Source organism: Rhynchophorus ferrugineus, unplaced genomic scaffold, assembly GCF_030347505.1.
Source record: "Rhynchophorus ferrugineus isolate W39M unplaced genomic scaffold, kcgeb_rfMv2 rfM3, whole genome shotgun sequence".
Taxonomy (NCBI): domain Eukaryota; kingdom Metazoa; phylum Arthropoda; class Insecta; order Coleoptera; family Curculionidae; genus Rhynchophorus; species Rhynchophorus ferrugineus.
The window spans coordinates 5,714,813-5,732,955 of NW_027472582.1; the positions used below are offsets into that span (position 1 = coordinate 5,714,813).

Here is an 18,143-nt window from a genome sequence, read left to right on the forward strand (position 1 = left end):
TCAAGACCTTTTGTGAGTATGTCTGTACCTTGAAATTCTGTATTAGAACCTTGTGTTCTTTTTTTTGTAGAAGTAATATTTTGTTTAATAAAAACTTCAAGAAGTAATTTAATTTTTTTTTTAGTTTTTCTCAATGTTTTCATTACGATATGCAACTTATTTTTGTTTTAAATAGGCCAAGCTAGGATGAGATCCAAGAGTGGAATAAATAAGCAAAAAAAGTCAATTTTATCAATTATTTAGTCAATCTGCACACGATGAACATGCTCCAAAGTGTGGGAAAACGCAACAGTCGGCTGACAAGCTTATGGCGTATGTATTTTGGGAGGCGCATGGAATAATTTTCATTGGCCACCTTAAAAAAGGAAGGATCATCAACAGCGACCATTACATAGCGTTATTCGACCGTTTGAAAAACGAAATCACCGAAAAACGGCTGCTTCACCCAAACAATGCACCTTGTCAAAAGTCAGTGGCAAAACGATGGCAAAAATCCATGAATTGGGCTTCGAATTGCTTCCTCATCCACCTATACTCCAGATCTGTCCCCCAGCAACTATTTCCTGTTCTCCGATTACGAAAGAATGCTCGCTGGGAAAAATGTTCGTCGAATGAAGAGGTGATCGCCGAAACTGAGGCCTATTTTGGAGCAAAGGACAAATAGCACTACAAAAATGGTATCAAAAAGTTGGAGGGTCGCTACAATCAGTGTATCACCCTTGAAGCGTATTATGTTGAATAAAATAAACTAATTTTGCTAAAAAAATGTGTTTTACTATGGTAGGCCGGGGACTTTTCAACTTACCTGTTATATTCTCTGATTCTATATACCAACGTGTATTACTAAATAAACTAAGATCTAAAAAAATCATGTATACTTATATTTGGTACTCCGGAGTTCTGAAAATAATATGGCTTATACTCACTGATGTAGTAATTTATTAAATTCTTTGTTAATTCATTAAACTTAATGGAAATTAGTTCTTCAGATAGTTATTATGATATGTTTTAATATAGAGACATCTATTATTTAAATTGATGTTAAATATCAAATACATTCCTGATCTTATATCCAAAATACTGTGAAAATAATTTTTGGTAACATATGATTTTTAAATTATTTCATTTACCCTGTTGAGAAAGAAACATTATTAACTAAATAAAATGTGGTCCAATTTATTACACAGGGTTATCACTAGTATATATTAATCTCATTATGTACAAGTTACTACTATATGTTACTGGCAAAAAATTCATTTGAAAACGTTACTTATATTAAAATATAAATAACAATTATTATATATTTTAGATATGAAAAAAACAGAAAATTATAAGGATAAGATGATAGTAGTCAAAGCTCACAATATGACAAAGTGTCATGGTTCCTAGTCTTTCTTGGTGATGGGTAAGCATGTTGTTTGATAAAAATATGTAAGGAATGGGTACCAACATTGTTCCCGACAACACTGTACATAATTGGAGTACACAAAGTGAATAGATTCTACTAAATGAAAAATACGTAGTTACAAGAGAAGAGTCGAGTCGAGAAAAACCGAAATACAAAGATAAACATAATACAAATTAGTTATGAATATACATATATCAATTTCAATATACAATTCAATATTTCGAAATGTATCATATTTATCATTAATTTTATTTTATTCCTTTTACTTCCATTAATATGGAGTGGGGCAAAAGTCTCGCTACCATTTTGATTGCGCTTCATCTTAGTTATGTGACGTTTAGCTCAGTTTTGCTTTAACCATTTTGTTGTGTAGACGTCCAATTTTATTATCGATAAATATACGCCACAAGAACGAGCAGAAATAGTGACAATATTTACTTAAAATAATCGTTCCATTATTGCCACTCAGCGGACATTGCGTTAATGGTAGCGGGGCTCTTGCCTCACTCTATATTTTCAGTAGCTCAGTTAAAAGCTTTAACTTATAGAGAAGGAAAGGTATAATAGCAAATTTGAGCAACATAATAAGTATCTATTGATATAACTTTAATTTATTTCGGTTTCCCAACTTTATTTTCATTAGTTGCTTTAAAAAATTAATTATATAATATAATATAATAACAATTATGTTATGATGAACTGTTTTCTTAAAGAGAAACAATATCATTAGCTAAACTTACCTCACAACAAAATACAACCTTGCAAACAACAAAATCGTGTAATACAACCAAATTTATTTAAAATGTCGTTCGTTATCATATTAATTTTAAGTACACCAGCACTCAACTAGCTAATCATATACATGTATATACATGTTCACTTCCCTATAGTCTTCTGCTGATGTAAATGGAGCCAATAACAATGATCCTAAGTTATGATCTGATCTTTGAACAAACAAAAAAAGCCCTTACGAGGAAAAAAAGTGCAGACAATAAAATTTTACGACTTACTGAATAAAAATTCGCCTTAAACACTCAAAGAGCTTAGCTGTTAGTGAATCAACTGTTTCAATAAGGTGGGGAATTGACTAAAGTGCCTTTTCAAACCGCTTCAACATCGCCTTACTTGATAGGTAAACAAAAGAGTGTTCTGTGACCTATTTTTGACAGCCTATGCCAAGTGGATCTACTACACATCGACAACGATGCGGAATATTCATTATCACAAAATCATGCTGGGTATATAGCGGATCTAGTAAAGTGTAATGTTTTTGTAACAGACGACATCAATTGCCAATTAAACAAATTGAAAAATGTATTGCTGCGAAAAAGAAGTAGCAGTAGCAAAAACAGAAGAAAATCATCATCGTACATCATCATCATCGTGACAACACTCGGCCACACATTATAAGAGCTGTGAAGGTTACAGTCAAGCAAGTTCGGTCGTACTTACTGTATAGATCGATGCATCATAGCTTGCTTTCACAGTTTCAAAATGCTGAAGAAGTACGAAAATACATCGATGAATGGATCACTGCCAAACCAATGTAGTTCTTTCAGCAAGATATCGCCATGATACAAGAAAGATAGGAAACAGTTGTAGAAAATTATTTGAAATATTTTGATCAATATGAACTCTATCAATTTTTCTCAATGAATGTATGTTTCAAGTGAAACTATTACAAGGAAACATGTAAGCTCATAATATAAAATGTCACTTGTACCTCTGAACTTAGAGATCATAAAATATCTTGGAATAAGTTACTACCACCTATGCAAATCTAAACTTAAAATAGACATAATGCCCCTTGGAAGGTACAAATATATAATTGTGAAAAATATCATTTTTCTTCTACCTACATACCTGAGTAACCAAACGAAGAAACGAAATCAGTCAAGTGCTATTACAGAAACTATATATGATACTACTGGGCAGCGACAATATTAATGTAGTTATTTTGAATAACAATAACAACAACCCATTTAAAAAATAGTGGCTAGTTTTGTAAATTTTATGGATATGTTTAAACCGGTGCAATTTACCACGAAGAATTGGTACTTGAAGGTTGACAACACACTTATTTTAGAATACATTTTATTATTGTTTCGCAAGTAGAGTCAAAGTTTCAAATAAATGTAACAAGTCCACAGGTTAACAATAGCATAAGTGGATTATATAATGTTATAATATATTATCAATGTTAGGTTTTTAATGTCAGTTTTCTACGATTTGTCTGATGCTATTGCGTCAATCAATGTTGTCAACACTGGAAGAAATATTGTTCACAACGCGACGGCTTCAATTTATTTCAGAGTAAAGTTAATAAAATTCCTGTCGTTACTAGTAGTTAATAGCTTCCAAAAATAAATCACATTTCAATAAAATCTAATTTTAATAAAATATAATTCTATAATCACTTTAATTAATTAGTAAACCTTTTCTTTTTTAAAGTCCTCTTTAATTAAATATCAATCACTTTACCACAATTAACACTGGCTTCATGTGTATAATAGCTTGCAATAAAACAGCCAATGCACGTTACCAAAATTCATAATAGAACGTTGTCTCCTCAAATTCATTTACATTAAAATATTTTTTCTATATCATCTATAAGATAGAGTATTATGTCCGATTTTTTTATCTACTTATACCTCCTGGAGGACTAATCTAGTCTAATTAACAATTATATATGCAAGTAATATATTTGACCTTCATTATAAAGCATATTTACATTTTTACGTTTAGTTCTTGTTTCTCTCGATCCTCTAATTCCTAGTTAAGTAATATTTATATCCCTCAATTTGTTTTCTTACTGCCTGAATAGGTTTTCATTTATAAAACTAGATTTAACCACTACACTCCTCTTAAAGCATTTGCCATGTCGCCAAACAGTTAATACGAATTGTCTTCTCAAAAATTCTAACCTAATTCTCATGTATATCCTAAACAATGACACAAGCATCTATCCACATAAATATTTTACCTCTACAATATGATTTTATATAGTTATTTTAATTATATATTCATCATTAATTGTGCCATCTTCATAAAACACATATATGTAACTTATATATAATCAGTAACAAGACACTTGGCTGTTTTATATTTATTTTATGAATGTAAGTGAGCTATAACTGTCAAATAATACCTTGTAGAGAAATGTATGTATCAAATGTAATTGATAATGAACTATAATTTTAAGGGGCTATAAAAGCTACGATTTTTAGATCATAGTATTTTTTCACAACTATTTGAGGTGACTACCGAGGTACCCTTCCACGTTCATTTACCGTCCATTAGACATTCGACAACTTATGACTTTACTAATTTCATCACCACCATGAGAGATAATCAAAAAGAAGAATGAAGTTAAATCGTCAAATGAGTACTAAAAGCATAAAATATTACCTAACAAACTCCTTACAATAACGTTCTCCTTCACTGCTTTCGGACAATTTGGCAAATGTGAATATAGATCAAGGTGAATGATTCTACCAGGGCATTCAAGAGATGAAGGAAAAATAGGAAATGGAGAGAAATGGAGACCTTGCAATTTATGCTCACAAGCTAAAATTGACAAAGAGGATCTTATCCTGAAAAAGGAGACGTTTTAGTACTTGTGAACATATATTAAATACTAAAAATTATGTATCGTTAATAGTTTGTAAACATAAATATTTTAAGTTTATTCTCGTTAATTAATTGTAAAGCAATAGCTTGGATAATATATATATACCTATAACAAAACGAAAGTCATTTTCGAATTCAAGACAGCAAAAACATAAAAATTACGTTACTTAACAGCTCTTAGTTTTTTTTTTGTAGATTTGTGTTAATAAGAAAAATTATATAAGCTTTTGTAGTCGAAGGAGTCTCTACATCGTTTTGTGACACTCAACGCAACATAGATCCACTCCAGAAACCAAGGAACAATCGTAACAGCGGTCTTCACCAGGGCAACGTACTCCGAAGAAAGCGAGGACTGTCCTATCGGCCGGACAGGTGATGGCCACCTCTTTCTGGGATTCACAAGGTATGATCTACATCGGCTGCACGGCTGCCTGTACTATGCGGACTTATTGGACAGATTCGACGCCAAATTATAGAAAAAACGACCGCATTTCGAATAGAAAATAGCACTCTTCCACTATGATAACGCACCGGCTCACACCTCCTCCTTCACCACGGCAAAATTAATCGCATTGGGCTACGAACTGGCACCGTATTCTCCAGATTTAGCCTCGTGCAATTTATTTTTTATTTCGGAACTTGAAAAAGTCACTCGCCGGACGGAAATTTGAGTCGAATGAGGAAGTCATCGCCGCCACGGAGGCCCAGTTTTCAGACGTCGAGAAAAGGTATTTTTCAGATTCAGACTAAAAAGTTGGCGCATCACTGGGTCACTTGTACCGAGCTAAAAAGAGATTGGTGTTGAGAAATAAGTCAGTACTTTCCAAAATTTTCTTTTTTCTTTTATAGGCCAAGTACTTATAGAATCACTCTGGTAGAAAAGAAAATAATTTATAATAATTAACCAATTTATATTTAGATAAAATTGCGGCATGGGTCAGACATCAAAATTTTTTAATATTTTTAACATTAATATTTATTTAATAATTTTCCAAAATATACACATAATTTATTAAAATATTAATTATATTATAAATTTATTTATATTTTAACAAGTACGCTGTCTGAAACCACATAAAATGTATGTTATACATATTGTAATGAGGAACACAGTCAGTTGTTCGTTAATCGATAGCTAGCTGGTTGAAGTGGCGGACGGGAGCTTCGGTCTCCGCGTCGATAGGTTTATTTGGTTTCCCATTTATAGCGATCTGTTCCAAATTATCGAAAACGTCCTGATATTCTTCCATTTTTTTCAACCATAGTCCTAGGAGAATGTTTAATAAGAATAGAACCGTAGATATAATACATTACGCCAACATACCATGTAGGACGAGGAGGGAGAGGCCCTTTCCTCCATATTCCTCCGGTAGAGATTCCTTGGGTACGTGTTCATATAAAGTCTCAACTGTCTTATGAATGCATATCTGTTTTAAAAAAATTGTTGGGGTTGTTATTCATATTTATAGCAATATTACTAGGTTCTTGCATGTATTACAATCATTGTTTGTGTCATTTTGTTTGTCCTTCATTGTTTGTCCATTAAAACGCGCGGTTTTTCAAGTTTGCATAACATCTAGATGTTATAATTTCATTAATTTTAACCGACTTTTGTGTCCAAAATAATGAAAAGATATCTAATGCTCCGTATAATGATTCTATCGCTATGTTTTGTCTACTATGTACTGTCTACTGTCAACAAAACAAATGTAGTATGACGATCTGAAGGCATTTCTCGATGATGATCCGTGTAAAAAAATCACCTCCAATCGGTTGAAGAACGAAATCGTCCAAAAAGCTTGAATACTTTGTTCCCTACAAATTGAAGAGCTTGAAGAGTTATTGAAAGGTGTATGGTCATTTGCTTCAACAGCAAAATCGGAAAGCTTTCTTGTATCATATTCTTACTTGCGATGAAACGTTGATCTAGCTCAATAATCCAAGACGAAGGAATTTATTCATGGGGGCTACGTGGTCATGCACTATCATCAATGACCAAACCGAATGTCCAAGCTAAAAATCTGTATTTGGTGGGATCAACTTGATGTTGTACACTATCATCAAAACCGAATGAAAACATCAACGAAGATTGCAATCGGCAACAATTTATGCGTTTGGGCTGAACAGTGCGGTGGAAAACGACAGGAATACGAGCAAAGACAAGAATTTTATCCTTCAGCACGATAAAATTCAACTACATGTTGTAAAACGCTTTAAAACATACTCGGGAATATTTAGATAGTGCTACCCAATCCTTCATATTCTCCGAACCTTGTAAAGAAATCCTTTAAAACTACTTATAGGCCTAATAATATTAATATTAAAGGAATATAGAAGGATATTGTTAATGAATGTTGCTATTCACAAATTAAACTGTGACTGCTGAGATCAGGAGTATTTGTTCTACTATAGACCCCCAAATAATACTCGCGAATTAACCATTATTACTTGAATTAATATGTTTACAACTTATATTGAGGAAAAAACGGTCATAACAAGTCAGGAAAACCCCAATTTTTCTTTATATTTTCAAACTTTAAACTAACGCCCTATATATTTACAGTATCTACATTAACTAAATATTTATTTATACGAATAAATTAATAAAATATGTCCACACATTTTACATAATATTAGTATTCTACACTCCGCCAGCTTACATTGTACGCAACATGAAAGGCACTTTTTTCGTTCTTTCGCTAAATTCGTAATTCCTGCGCTGCAAAAAAAATATCATGAAATACTAATGAACGAGAGACCCTCAAACAACAAGGCAGGACAATTACGCCATTTTCTGAATAAAAAATTAACAACGAAGCAGCCAGCGTATGATTATAGCTGAAGAATGGAGTTTCATCGCATGAATTTCCATTCGAATTTCGTGCAGTAAGCCTGGACGACGTTAATATAATACCTATTAATTATTATCAACTCTATTTATTATTTCGTTAGCTAAAACACTATTGTATTCTCATATGTATCATCTAAAATGTATATCTAATTGTTTTAAAGCTTATTTTGTAGACAATGAAGAAGTAATTGATAATATAAGATCGGATGGAAAATAAGTACTCAATAAGAAAAATAATTGTATATTAAAGGTAGTAATTTTAGAGTATTTACTTAGACATAGTTTATCTTAGAACATCGTTAAGTATCTGCGGTGTGTCGCTAAACTTTCTCTGGTATTTTTTCAAAAGAAAACACATTTACAACGGATAGTTAAATATATTCAAAGTATTGGTCATTTTATCTTATACAATTTGCTCATATCTCCTGCAATTTATAGATGTCATTCCAACAGCATCGAAAAAATCCTTTAAACTTCTTCGTAATCAGCGAAATGCTTCTCTGCAAGCGTGTGTCCCATCGATACTAAAAGGTGGTAATCGCATAGAGATAGGTCTGTAGAATAAGACGGGTGAGATAAAATTTACGTCCAAGTGATTTCAACACTTTTTAACTAATTTTGCTGTATGAAATGATGCGTTGTCGTGCCGCAAAATCTCTTTATCATGTTACCCTTGAGCATATTATCGACCTTTTTCGATCAGTGACCAGTTCTAATTGACTATTTGTTTTGGTTTCAACAGTTAATACTTGTCACCAACGCGGTTTGGCCTTGCTGTTGATGAGCCGTCTCCGCTAACCACGATTTCTGCTTAGGATATTCGAAATATATCAGTTTTTTATCACCTATTACCATCTGATGTAGAAAAATGCCTTTCTTTCGTACCTTGACACGGTATTTCAGTTCATATGACACCCGTCTTCTTTTGAATCTGCACCATCGCATGTAATCATTCACAATTTATCATATCTTCTTCATTTATTAGCTCCTACAATTTCACATATTCAATCGTTTCTAAAATACCACGACATTATTTGCCTTGAACATTCAAACCACCATATTTAAACTGTCGAAAATGTATTGGTTGGAGTATGCTCACGTCTTTTTCATCAAATTATGATTTTCATCAGTTTTTTTTAAATAAAGCAATAATAAACCAGTAATGCGTCGCTGACTTAAGTAACTTGTGTAGTTATTACGGTAAAATAGTAAAATCTATTATAAAATCCAGAAACGAATTACCGACAGACCTAATATACTCCATAAAACAGTTTTATATGAGATTAAGTATCGAAAGTATTATTAGATATTATTTACCAATTTTGGTCATTATCTCTTTCAATAAATATAAAAAAGGAAGTTTTGCTACTTTCGACGATTTCTTTTTCAACTTTCGAAAATTCATATTCCAACAGATAAATGGATAAAACGCCGCTTATGTACCACCAATTAAAATACAATAATATATAAAATGTTCTCGATAACACACTGAATTTGCAAGAAAAATATCATAAAAATAACGTATTTCCGTCACAGACTCACCCTTTTTCGTAGTTTCTCCTTCAGCATGACCTTGACAATCTTGATCAACACCTCCAGTGATGTGGGTAAATTCAAATAGTGAATTCCAGCTACTCTGCTAGAATATACTCTCTGCGAAATCATAATAACTACGTTATTAATTTTATATGGAAAACATCTATATTAAAATTAAAACAGAAACGATTTTATGTATCCGAATATTCTTTCTCATATATTTCTCCCGTATATATACATATATATATGTGTATATTGTCTGTCGGATCATTATATGAGTTATAGCAATTTGAGTGAAGCAACTTTTGTTATTGTGAAAAAAATGGATAAAAAGGAATTTCGAGTGTTGATGAAATATTGCTTTTTGAAGGGAAAAATATAGTTGAAGCAAAAACTTAGCTTGATGCCGAGTTTCCGGACACTCCCCAAGAAAATCAACCATCAAGGATTGGTATGCTAAGTTTAGACGTGGTGAAATGACCACCGAAGACGGTAAACGCAGTGGATGCCCAAAAGAGGTTATTACCGATGAAAACATTAAAAAAATCAACAAAATAATTTTGAATGACCGTAAATTGAAACTGCATAAAATAGTAGACACTGTAAAAATATCAACCGAACTTGCACATCATATTATTCACAAATATTTGGATATGAAAAAACTCTGTGCAGAGTGGGTACCGCGCGAGCTCAGTTTTGACCATAATAAATCCGAGTTTTTGCGTCGATATGTGACAATGGATGAAATATGACTTCATCATTTCACCCCGAATACCAATCGACAGTCGACAGTGGACTGCACACGATGAACCCGCTCCAAAGCGTGGGAAAAAGCAACCGAAGTCGGCTGGCAAGTTTATGTTTTTGGATGCGCATGGAATAATTTTCATTGGCTACCTTGAAAAAGGGAGAACCATCAACAGCGACTATTACATAGCGTTATTGGACTGTTTGACGAAAGAAATTTTCGTCGAATGAAGAGTTGATCGCCGAAACTGAGGCCTATTTTGAAGCAAAGGACAAATCGTACTACAAAAATGGTATCTAAAAGATGGAGGATCACTATAATAAGTGTATCACCTTTGAAGGGAATTACGTTGCATAAAAACAACTAATTTTGCCAAAAAATGTGTTTTACTGTGGTAGGACGGTGACTTTTCAATTGACTTGTTAATTTAGTATAAATAAATGTATTCTGAACATACAGCTTCGCTCTTGTATCAGAATCTTAGAAGATTTACGAAAATAACAGCAAACTGACAAACCAAGAGAAAAAGATTTAACAAAATAATCTATTGCTTCCATAAAACCAGAAATTATATGCTATATGAATAGTCGAGAAACATTTGGTTAGAGAACAATGCGTAAACTTGGTTAAAGTCTGCAATAAAACATTTGATTATAACGATCAGTTGGAGCTAGATGGATGGGTTTTCAGCTATTTTTGATAAAGATAATTTTAATTTTCTGTAAAATTTAATATTTATATTAGACAGAAAACACTTTTGTATTATTTAGCAATGGTAAAAATTATTCACTGAAATGTCTTCTACATTACTAAAACACTGCACGACATTATATAAGGTTGAAGAAAAATTAATTTCGTATAATTTCAAACTAATGACATATCTATAGCAGTATTTGTTCAATGAAGCCATACTATGGCGCATTTGAACGGAAAGAATCGGACGAAGGATATGTACAGTTAAAGTTATCACGACTTGAAAATGAATGTTTTAGAAATATATTTTGTCATATTTTGCTTTCTAACTACCAAAGAGCAAAAAAGCAACGTGATGAAACAATTTCATATTTCTTCTAGAAATAAAATTTAACCATGGCCAAAAAAAGCGGGAAATACTGAGCAGACTTACCTCCAAAACTATACTGGCTTTTCGTAAACAATCGGGTGATATTTTCATGTAATGAGAGAATGTTATCCCATCAAAATCATAAATAAATACATCGGAGGTTGCGACATCCTCCCTCAGACGTACCTCCGCGATATTGTAGGAATAGGCTATAAAATCCCAGATATTAAATATACTGGGATCGGCGTTTAGAAATTTCATCATTATAACACGGTTCGCTTGTGGAGTTAGTTCAGGCAAAGGTACCCAGCAACTGAAACAACATATAAAATTGAAATAAGCTAGAAATACAACACGAGCCGTCATACACGATCAGTATGGACATCAATATATAATTATTTAATATTATTGGTCAAGTCTTCCTAATGCTTTAGCATTTTTTGGAGATTATTAACACAGACCAAGTATGATTAACGAAAACCGAGGCTAAAAGCTCAAAATCTGTTGGGAGTTTCAAGGAATACCAAGATAATATGCTATGCGCTACTAGAATTAAATTCATGTGTTTTCTAATTAGACCTAACCCTCAAAAGATGCGGGTATAAATTTGACAGCTTTTCGATCATTAGTTTGTGAATTATAGCATTTTAAGTGAAGCAACTTTTGTTGTTCTGAAAAAAGTGGATAAAAAGGAGTTTCGCGTGTTGATAAAATATTGCATTTTGAAGGGAAAAATACAGTTGAAGCAAAAACTTGTCTTGATGCCGAGTTTCCGGACACTGTCCCAGGAAAATCAACTATCCAGGGTTGGTATGCTAAGTTTAGACGTGGTGAAATGAGCACCGAAGACGGGGGACGCAGTGGACGCCCAAAAGGGGTTGTTACCGACGAATACATTTAAAAAATCCACAAAATGACAAATTGATGAATTTGAATGACCCTAAATTGAAATTGAATGAAATGTCAGACGCTCTAAAGATATCTACTGAACGTGTACATCATATGAATCCCGAATATTTGGGTATGATAAAGCTCTGTGAAAGTGGGTGCCGCGCGAGCTCACTTTTAACCAAAAACAAAGACGAGTTGATGATTCGGAGCAGTGTTTGTAGATGATCAAGCGTAATAAACCCGAGTATTTGCGTCGATATGTGACTATGGATGAAACATGGCTCCATCGTTTCACTCCGAAGTCCAATCAACAGCCACCCGAGTGAACTGCGCAGGAAAGCTCCAAAGCGTGGGACTCAATGGGAAACTCAATGATCGGCTGGCAAGGTTATGGCGTTTGTATTTTGGGACGCGCATTATTTTCATTGACTACCTTGAAAAAGGAAGGACCATCAACAGCGACTATTACACAGCGTTATTGGACCGTTTGAAGGACGAAATCGCCGAAAAGGGCCGCATTTGAAGAAAAAGAAAGTGCTGCTTCACCAAGACAATGCACCGTGTCACAAGTCAGTGAAAACGACGACAAAAAACCGTGAATTGTATTCTCCAGATCTGGTCCCCAGCGATTATTTCCTGTTCTCACATCTCAAAAAAGTGCCCGTTGGGAAGAAATTTTCGGCGAATGAAGAGTTGATTACTGAAATGGACGCCTATTTTGAAGCCGTTTATTGGGACAAATCGTGTTACAAAAATGGTATCGAAAAGTTGGAGGGTCACTGTAATCGGGAATTATATTGAATAAAAAAATAATTATGACAAAAAAAATGTTTTGCTATAGTGGACCGGGCCTTTTCAATTGACCTGTTAGTTTCAACAATTCATGGTGTATGACACTTTCCTTATCCCATCCAATCAGCTTCAATACATTAAATCTGCAAGCTTCATCAGTACATTTTGCAATGACGACATCAATGGCCATTTTATTTTTTCTTACATATATTTTTTTTCAAACAAAATATCATATCATCATTTATATTCTAATTATTCTAAAATAAACTGCGTGAATATTTTCAATGAGACAACACAAGAGAGAAATTGTAAAAATTGTACGAAACGTTTTTGTTTATTGTAATTCGATTCATGTTTTTTCGATTAAATATTGCATACATTAAGTGATATAATTTAAAGGCTTAATTAACTATCAATTGAAATTTTAACAAAATACTTAAAGCATTGCACATCTTTTTAGTCTCTTGATTTTTTTATTTCAATTTTTTAATTCTTTAAATATTCTAACAATATCGGCAAAGACATTATTCATCAATAAATAAAAATAAGAATTAAAAAAGGAATTATTTAGCCTATAGCATGGATAATCACCGGTAGATTTCAACATGAATGTCTTTGATCAAGGTTAGCAGCTCACATTACTATCAATAAACATACAAACCAATATTGCTATAAACCAAATTTGATGGCGTTGAAGACCTCTTTGGCCTCTAATTCTTATAATATCCGCTTATTTTACTCTTCACTACCTTACAAATGCATCAAAATCATGAAATAACGAACATACAATGATTCCTTATGTGTATTTTGTACTTGGTATTGATATACAACTAGTAACTGAACCTTATACTTTATATTTTTGTGAATAAACCGATTTTTTCTGTCAAAATTAAACTTTCCAAAAAAAAACCTTTTCTCCCCACTCTTCTGTCAAATATGTGTAATTTTTAACAATAGAGTAAAGTGGCTTGTCTCCAATCACTGAATTCAAAAACTCTATTCGCCATAACGTCATGAAATAAACTTAACACAGACAAAAACATTTTATACTCACACTGTCTCAGCTATACTCTTCATATGAGTCAACTTTGGATTCTTATTAACATAAAATTCTGGAATATCCCACCGTATCTGATAGTACATCTTCAGCTTATCCTTCACCTTTTTAACATTAAATTTATTTAAAATCACGAAATTCTCTATCACAGCGTCCGCTGAAAAAAAGACTACCAACAATTCGCATAATCAACAATAAGATACCTACGGGGTATTTCAGGTACGTTCCTTTGTTTCCTCAACCACGTCTTCAGTCCCTCGACCTCCTGGTTTAACGCATCTTCGGTTTGGTTCAATTTCGCCAACACCAATTTCTTGATATCGTCTCGATTTTTGTTACTCAATTTGCTTGTTGCGCTCATTTCTTTGTTGCTAGGTGTTACATCCAATGACCAACTACAGTGATCATTATATATGGTTACTGTTAAATTCGAATAAAAACAATAGCACGCAGATTTAGAAGTTTCTTGGGTGGCCTTGACAAGCGCGGGGTTAGTTTTAGCGATCACAAGGCCTACTAAATTGTAGGCCAGAGACTGATTTCAATTGTTAGGTGTTGGATCAATTCAAGACGGGTTTAAGGAGAACCCATCCAGTTCTTTTAAGCTATTTGTATTGGAACTTGTATCGATCAATGTATGTAGAACATGACAGCTGAGGTAGTTCTTCCCATTTGAATGTCACCATATATATAATATATAAAATGTGTGATAGTTCTTTAAAATTATTCGACACTGAACTTGATTAAAAAATGTCTCAATTCCCTAAACCACAGAAAATCCGAAGATCTTTAATTAATTTTTAGGCTAAAATTCACGTCCTATTAATAAATAACTCCCTAATCCTCCAAGCAGTCCCCAACTAATTCTTGTGGATTGACAATATGCCCTAATCATTTTTGTACCTCCCAACCTTTTTTTTCTAAATTTATGAAATCTTTTTATTAGATCTCACATGATATATATTATTGGGTACAAGCCTTTAACTTAATAGTCCTTTGCAATATATTTATCGTAATAAATATGGTGCTTTTGTTTAGGATGGTCTGATGAATTGGGTAACCATTAGTAAGCCGAAATGTTTAAATTTAGTTAAATTATCTAGAACTATAAAAAGCAACTACCAACCATCAGTTGAATAAAATTCAAATTTTTGCGAATTATTTTCCTGCAATATGTTCCTCAAGATACATTTAAAATATGACCTTTAATTTTTTCTGTACTATTGAACATATGTTAGTCTGTTTTTTTCAAGTTATTATAAACTAGCGACCCGCCCCGGCTTCGCACGGGTTCAATGCTGATACTAAATTAAATACGCTACAGAAAAAATATGAACGTTGTATATAAAAACATAGCGGCACGCTCCGACTTTGCACGGGCATAAAATATATATGCCTATGTCACTCAATGAAAACATGATTAAAATCGATCCAGTATTTTTGGTTCATTCATTACTGCCCTTGGCCTGCACGCATTAAATTTGGAGTAAAACAATTCCTCTTCCCCTATACTTACTATGAAGATTTCCTGCTATCTTTGGAATATCTAAATTCATACAATTTTTATTACATTACACATTTTTAAACGCAAATTTTAAATTTGTAATATCTCCGAAAATATTTGTTTAATTTACATGCTGTAAGGAACCATATTGATCTATATTAATTGCACACTGTATTTAAGGTACTTAATTCGATAAGGATTAATGCCGTATTGCTTAAAATAGCTTCGTAAATAAACCATTTTCTCACGTAAAAAGTAAACAATAAAAATAGTTAATGTGGGTTATCCCTAAAAGATAAACATATACCATCGCGAACTTTTTTGTAGACCTTTTTATGGTGTACAATACTGTAGTACATTAATTTAATCTAACTCGTAGGGTTAGGCAGCGTTTTTGCTAATTGCTAAATAAGCCTAAAAAAATAGGTTAATTTACGACATCACGTTAGAAACCTCTAAAATTAGCAATGTTGCCTTAGTATATTATGCATGTATTATACATATAAACCTTCCTCTTGAATCACTCTATCTATTGAAAAAAACCGCATCAAAATCCGTTGCGTAGTTTTAAAGATTTAAGCGCACATAGGGATATAGGGACAGAAAAGGCAACTTTGTTTTATACTATGTAGGGATAAAAAATTGTCATTAAACCAAAACATTAGTTTGCTAATTTTTTTAACATTTGCAAAGCTGAATATAATTTTGCTGTGTTAGCTGCATCAACTTCAAATTAAGCTAGGGCATAGATAGACTTGATGCTTGTGGTTATTCATAAGTAACAGTGTAAAATAAAGCTATAATCGTTTTTACCCATATCGTTATATCGTTTAATCGAACCCAACACTGAAGCTAGAATAAAGAAATATAAAAATGTTAAAAAAATTAATAATACCCTTACCGTAACTATAAGAAGTTAATACAAGTGTTTTTTTTTCACCTTTATTGTGAAAAATCGGCAGAGTTCAATAGCCACTACTTCGTAACATCTTTCAGGTAATTTACAGCTTCCATTTCAAAAAAACAACGTATCCGCAAATAGATCCATTTTTTGGGTAGCTTCTGAAGAGATGAAGCGCTGCTCAGATAGGTCACAACTCGATCGGTTGAAGTAGTAATCAGAAGAACCAAGGTCTGGAGATTATGGGTTTTTAACAACCTTATCATGCCGCATAAAAACAGTATTGTGCTTTTGCTCATAATCTGATCATCTATCGCTAGGTGGTCGGTCCAAACGCATCAATTGTAGTCGATAACGATCCCTACCGTTGGTTTAATGAAGTAATGTCTTCAAGTCCTCGTCTTCAATGTTTTTTGACTGTCCAGAATACTCTTTGCGCATTCGAAAAAGTAAAACTTCCCGCAAATGCGATTTATTAGGTACAAATTCAGAAATTTTCAACGCATCGTAACACTTGAATATGAAGTCGTTTACAAATATACAATATTGCCTACAGTTGTTGTGAATCCTTCAAAATGAATTTAAAGACAAAAGATTGATATATCGACAACGATGACAAAAGCCCATTGTTTGTGTTTTAAATAAAATAATCAGGTTTGTAATTGTAGTTTATTTTGTACTACTAAAATATCAAGTGTAATCAACGAGATTTTGCAACATAATCACATATTGTTAAATATGAATAAATAACAACCTGCATGCTAGTCATCATTAACAGCATCAAAACTATGGTTAAAACGTTTGTACAAGAACAGTAAATAATAAATAGAATTTCTGTAAACGCTACATTATAATAACAATAGTATAATATTCTTAGGAATATATTATCATTCCAAACAAGATGTTTAACAATTTTTATTGAATAAGAACGGTGGCGCCATCAATAGGGCACCAACAGTAGTACGTAACAATCAGTTATATACGTATAAATAGAAAGGAAAACTATTATAAATTATCTCCGGTACTTACGCGTAGATGGCAGTGAAGGTTGAGCACTACTTAAAAGTACCTCAAGAATTAAAAACAAGTAAGTTCTTAAAGAAAACATTTTATATTATAATAAGTAAGTCGCTGTTGGTAATAAATATTATTGAAATAAATTCAAGGCAACAAGAAAGATAACAGTAATATAACCCCCCCTCTGACCCTCTAACAAGACAGAAGACTAAAATAAATTTTCTATTTCATCACCCTGAAATAACCACGTTCTAAATTACACTATCTTAGGATACTCTTGATTTTATTCAAGCTAATATCACCCAGTAATGTAAGAAGGAATGAGCTTCCTGGGATTTTTTGACAACCTATTGTTTTAAGTGTCCAGTCGCATATTATTATTCTGATATTGAGAACCTAAAATGCGAATGGCCCAGCTAATCCAAGGAACTGAATCAGCAGAATTCAGACTTCTTCCTGATGAGCTCACTTCATCAGCGTGCCCAAATAGAATTTCTTCCCTCAGAACAACTACTCCTGATCCTGACTATTAAATATCGATCTCTTTAGAAGTCGCTAACCTTTTTGGTTTCCTAGTGCTTGACTTATAAGGTCTAGCTTTATCGAACTTGCATGTCTCTTGTGTTTTGCTTCCTCTATTAGTTTTATATAAGTCATTCTTAATGGATATTAAAATAAACTCTTTTTGTGACAGCAACTAAAATATAATAGTAGTTTTTCGAGAAAATTAATATAATTTGTGAAA

General features: G+C 32.7%; 1 protein-coding gene across 1 annotated transcript; it reads right to left on the reverse strand.

Annotated features, from left to right (window-relative positions):
* Positions 1-6,099: 6,099 nt before the first annotated feature.
* On the reverse strand, positions 6,100-16,647 carry LOC143193116 (alpha-tocopherol transfer protein-like). The gene is made up of 9 exons (XM_076399085.1): positions 16,460-16,647; positions 16,382-16,386; positions 16,294-16,332; positions 14,184-14,489; positions 13,974-14,133; positions 11,300-11,549; positions 9,432-9,542; positions 6,363-6,465; positions 6,100-6,305 (listed from the first exon to the last, which is right to left on the reverse strand). The coding sequence occupies exons 1-9, from the start codon at positions 16,645-16,647 to the stop codon at positions 6,163-6,165; spliced, it is 1,305 nt and encodes a 434-aa protein (XP_076255200.1). The 3' UTR covers positions 6,100-6,162.
* Between the last annotated feature and the right edge of the window lie 1,496 nt (positions 16,648-18,143).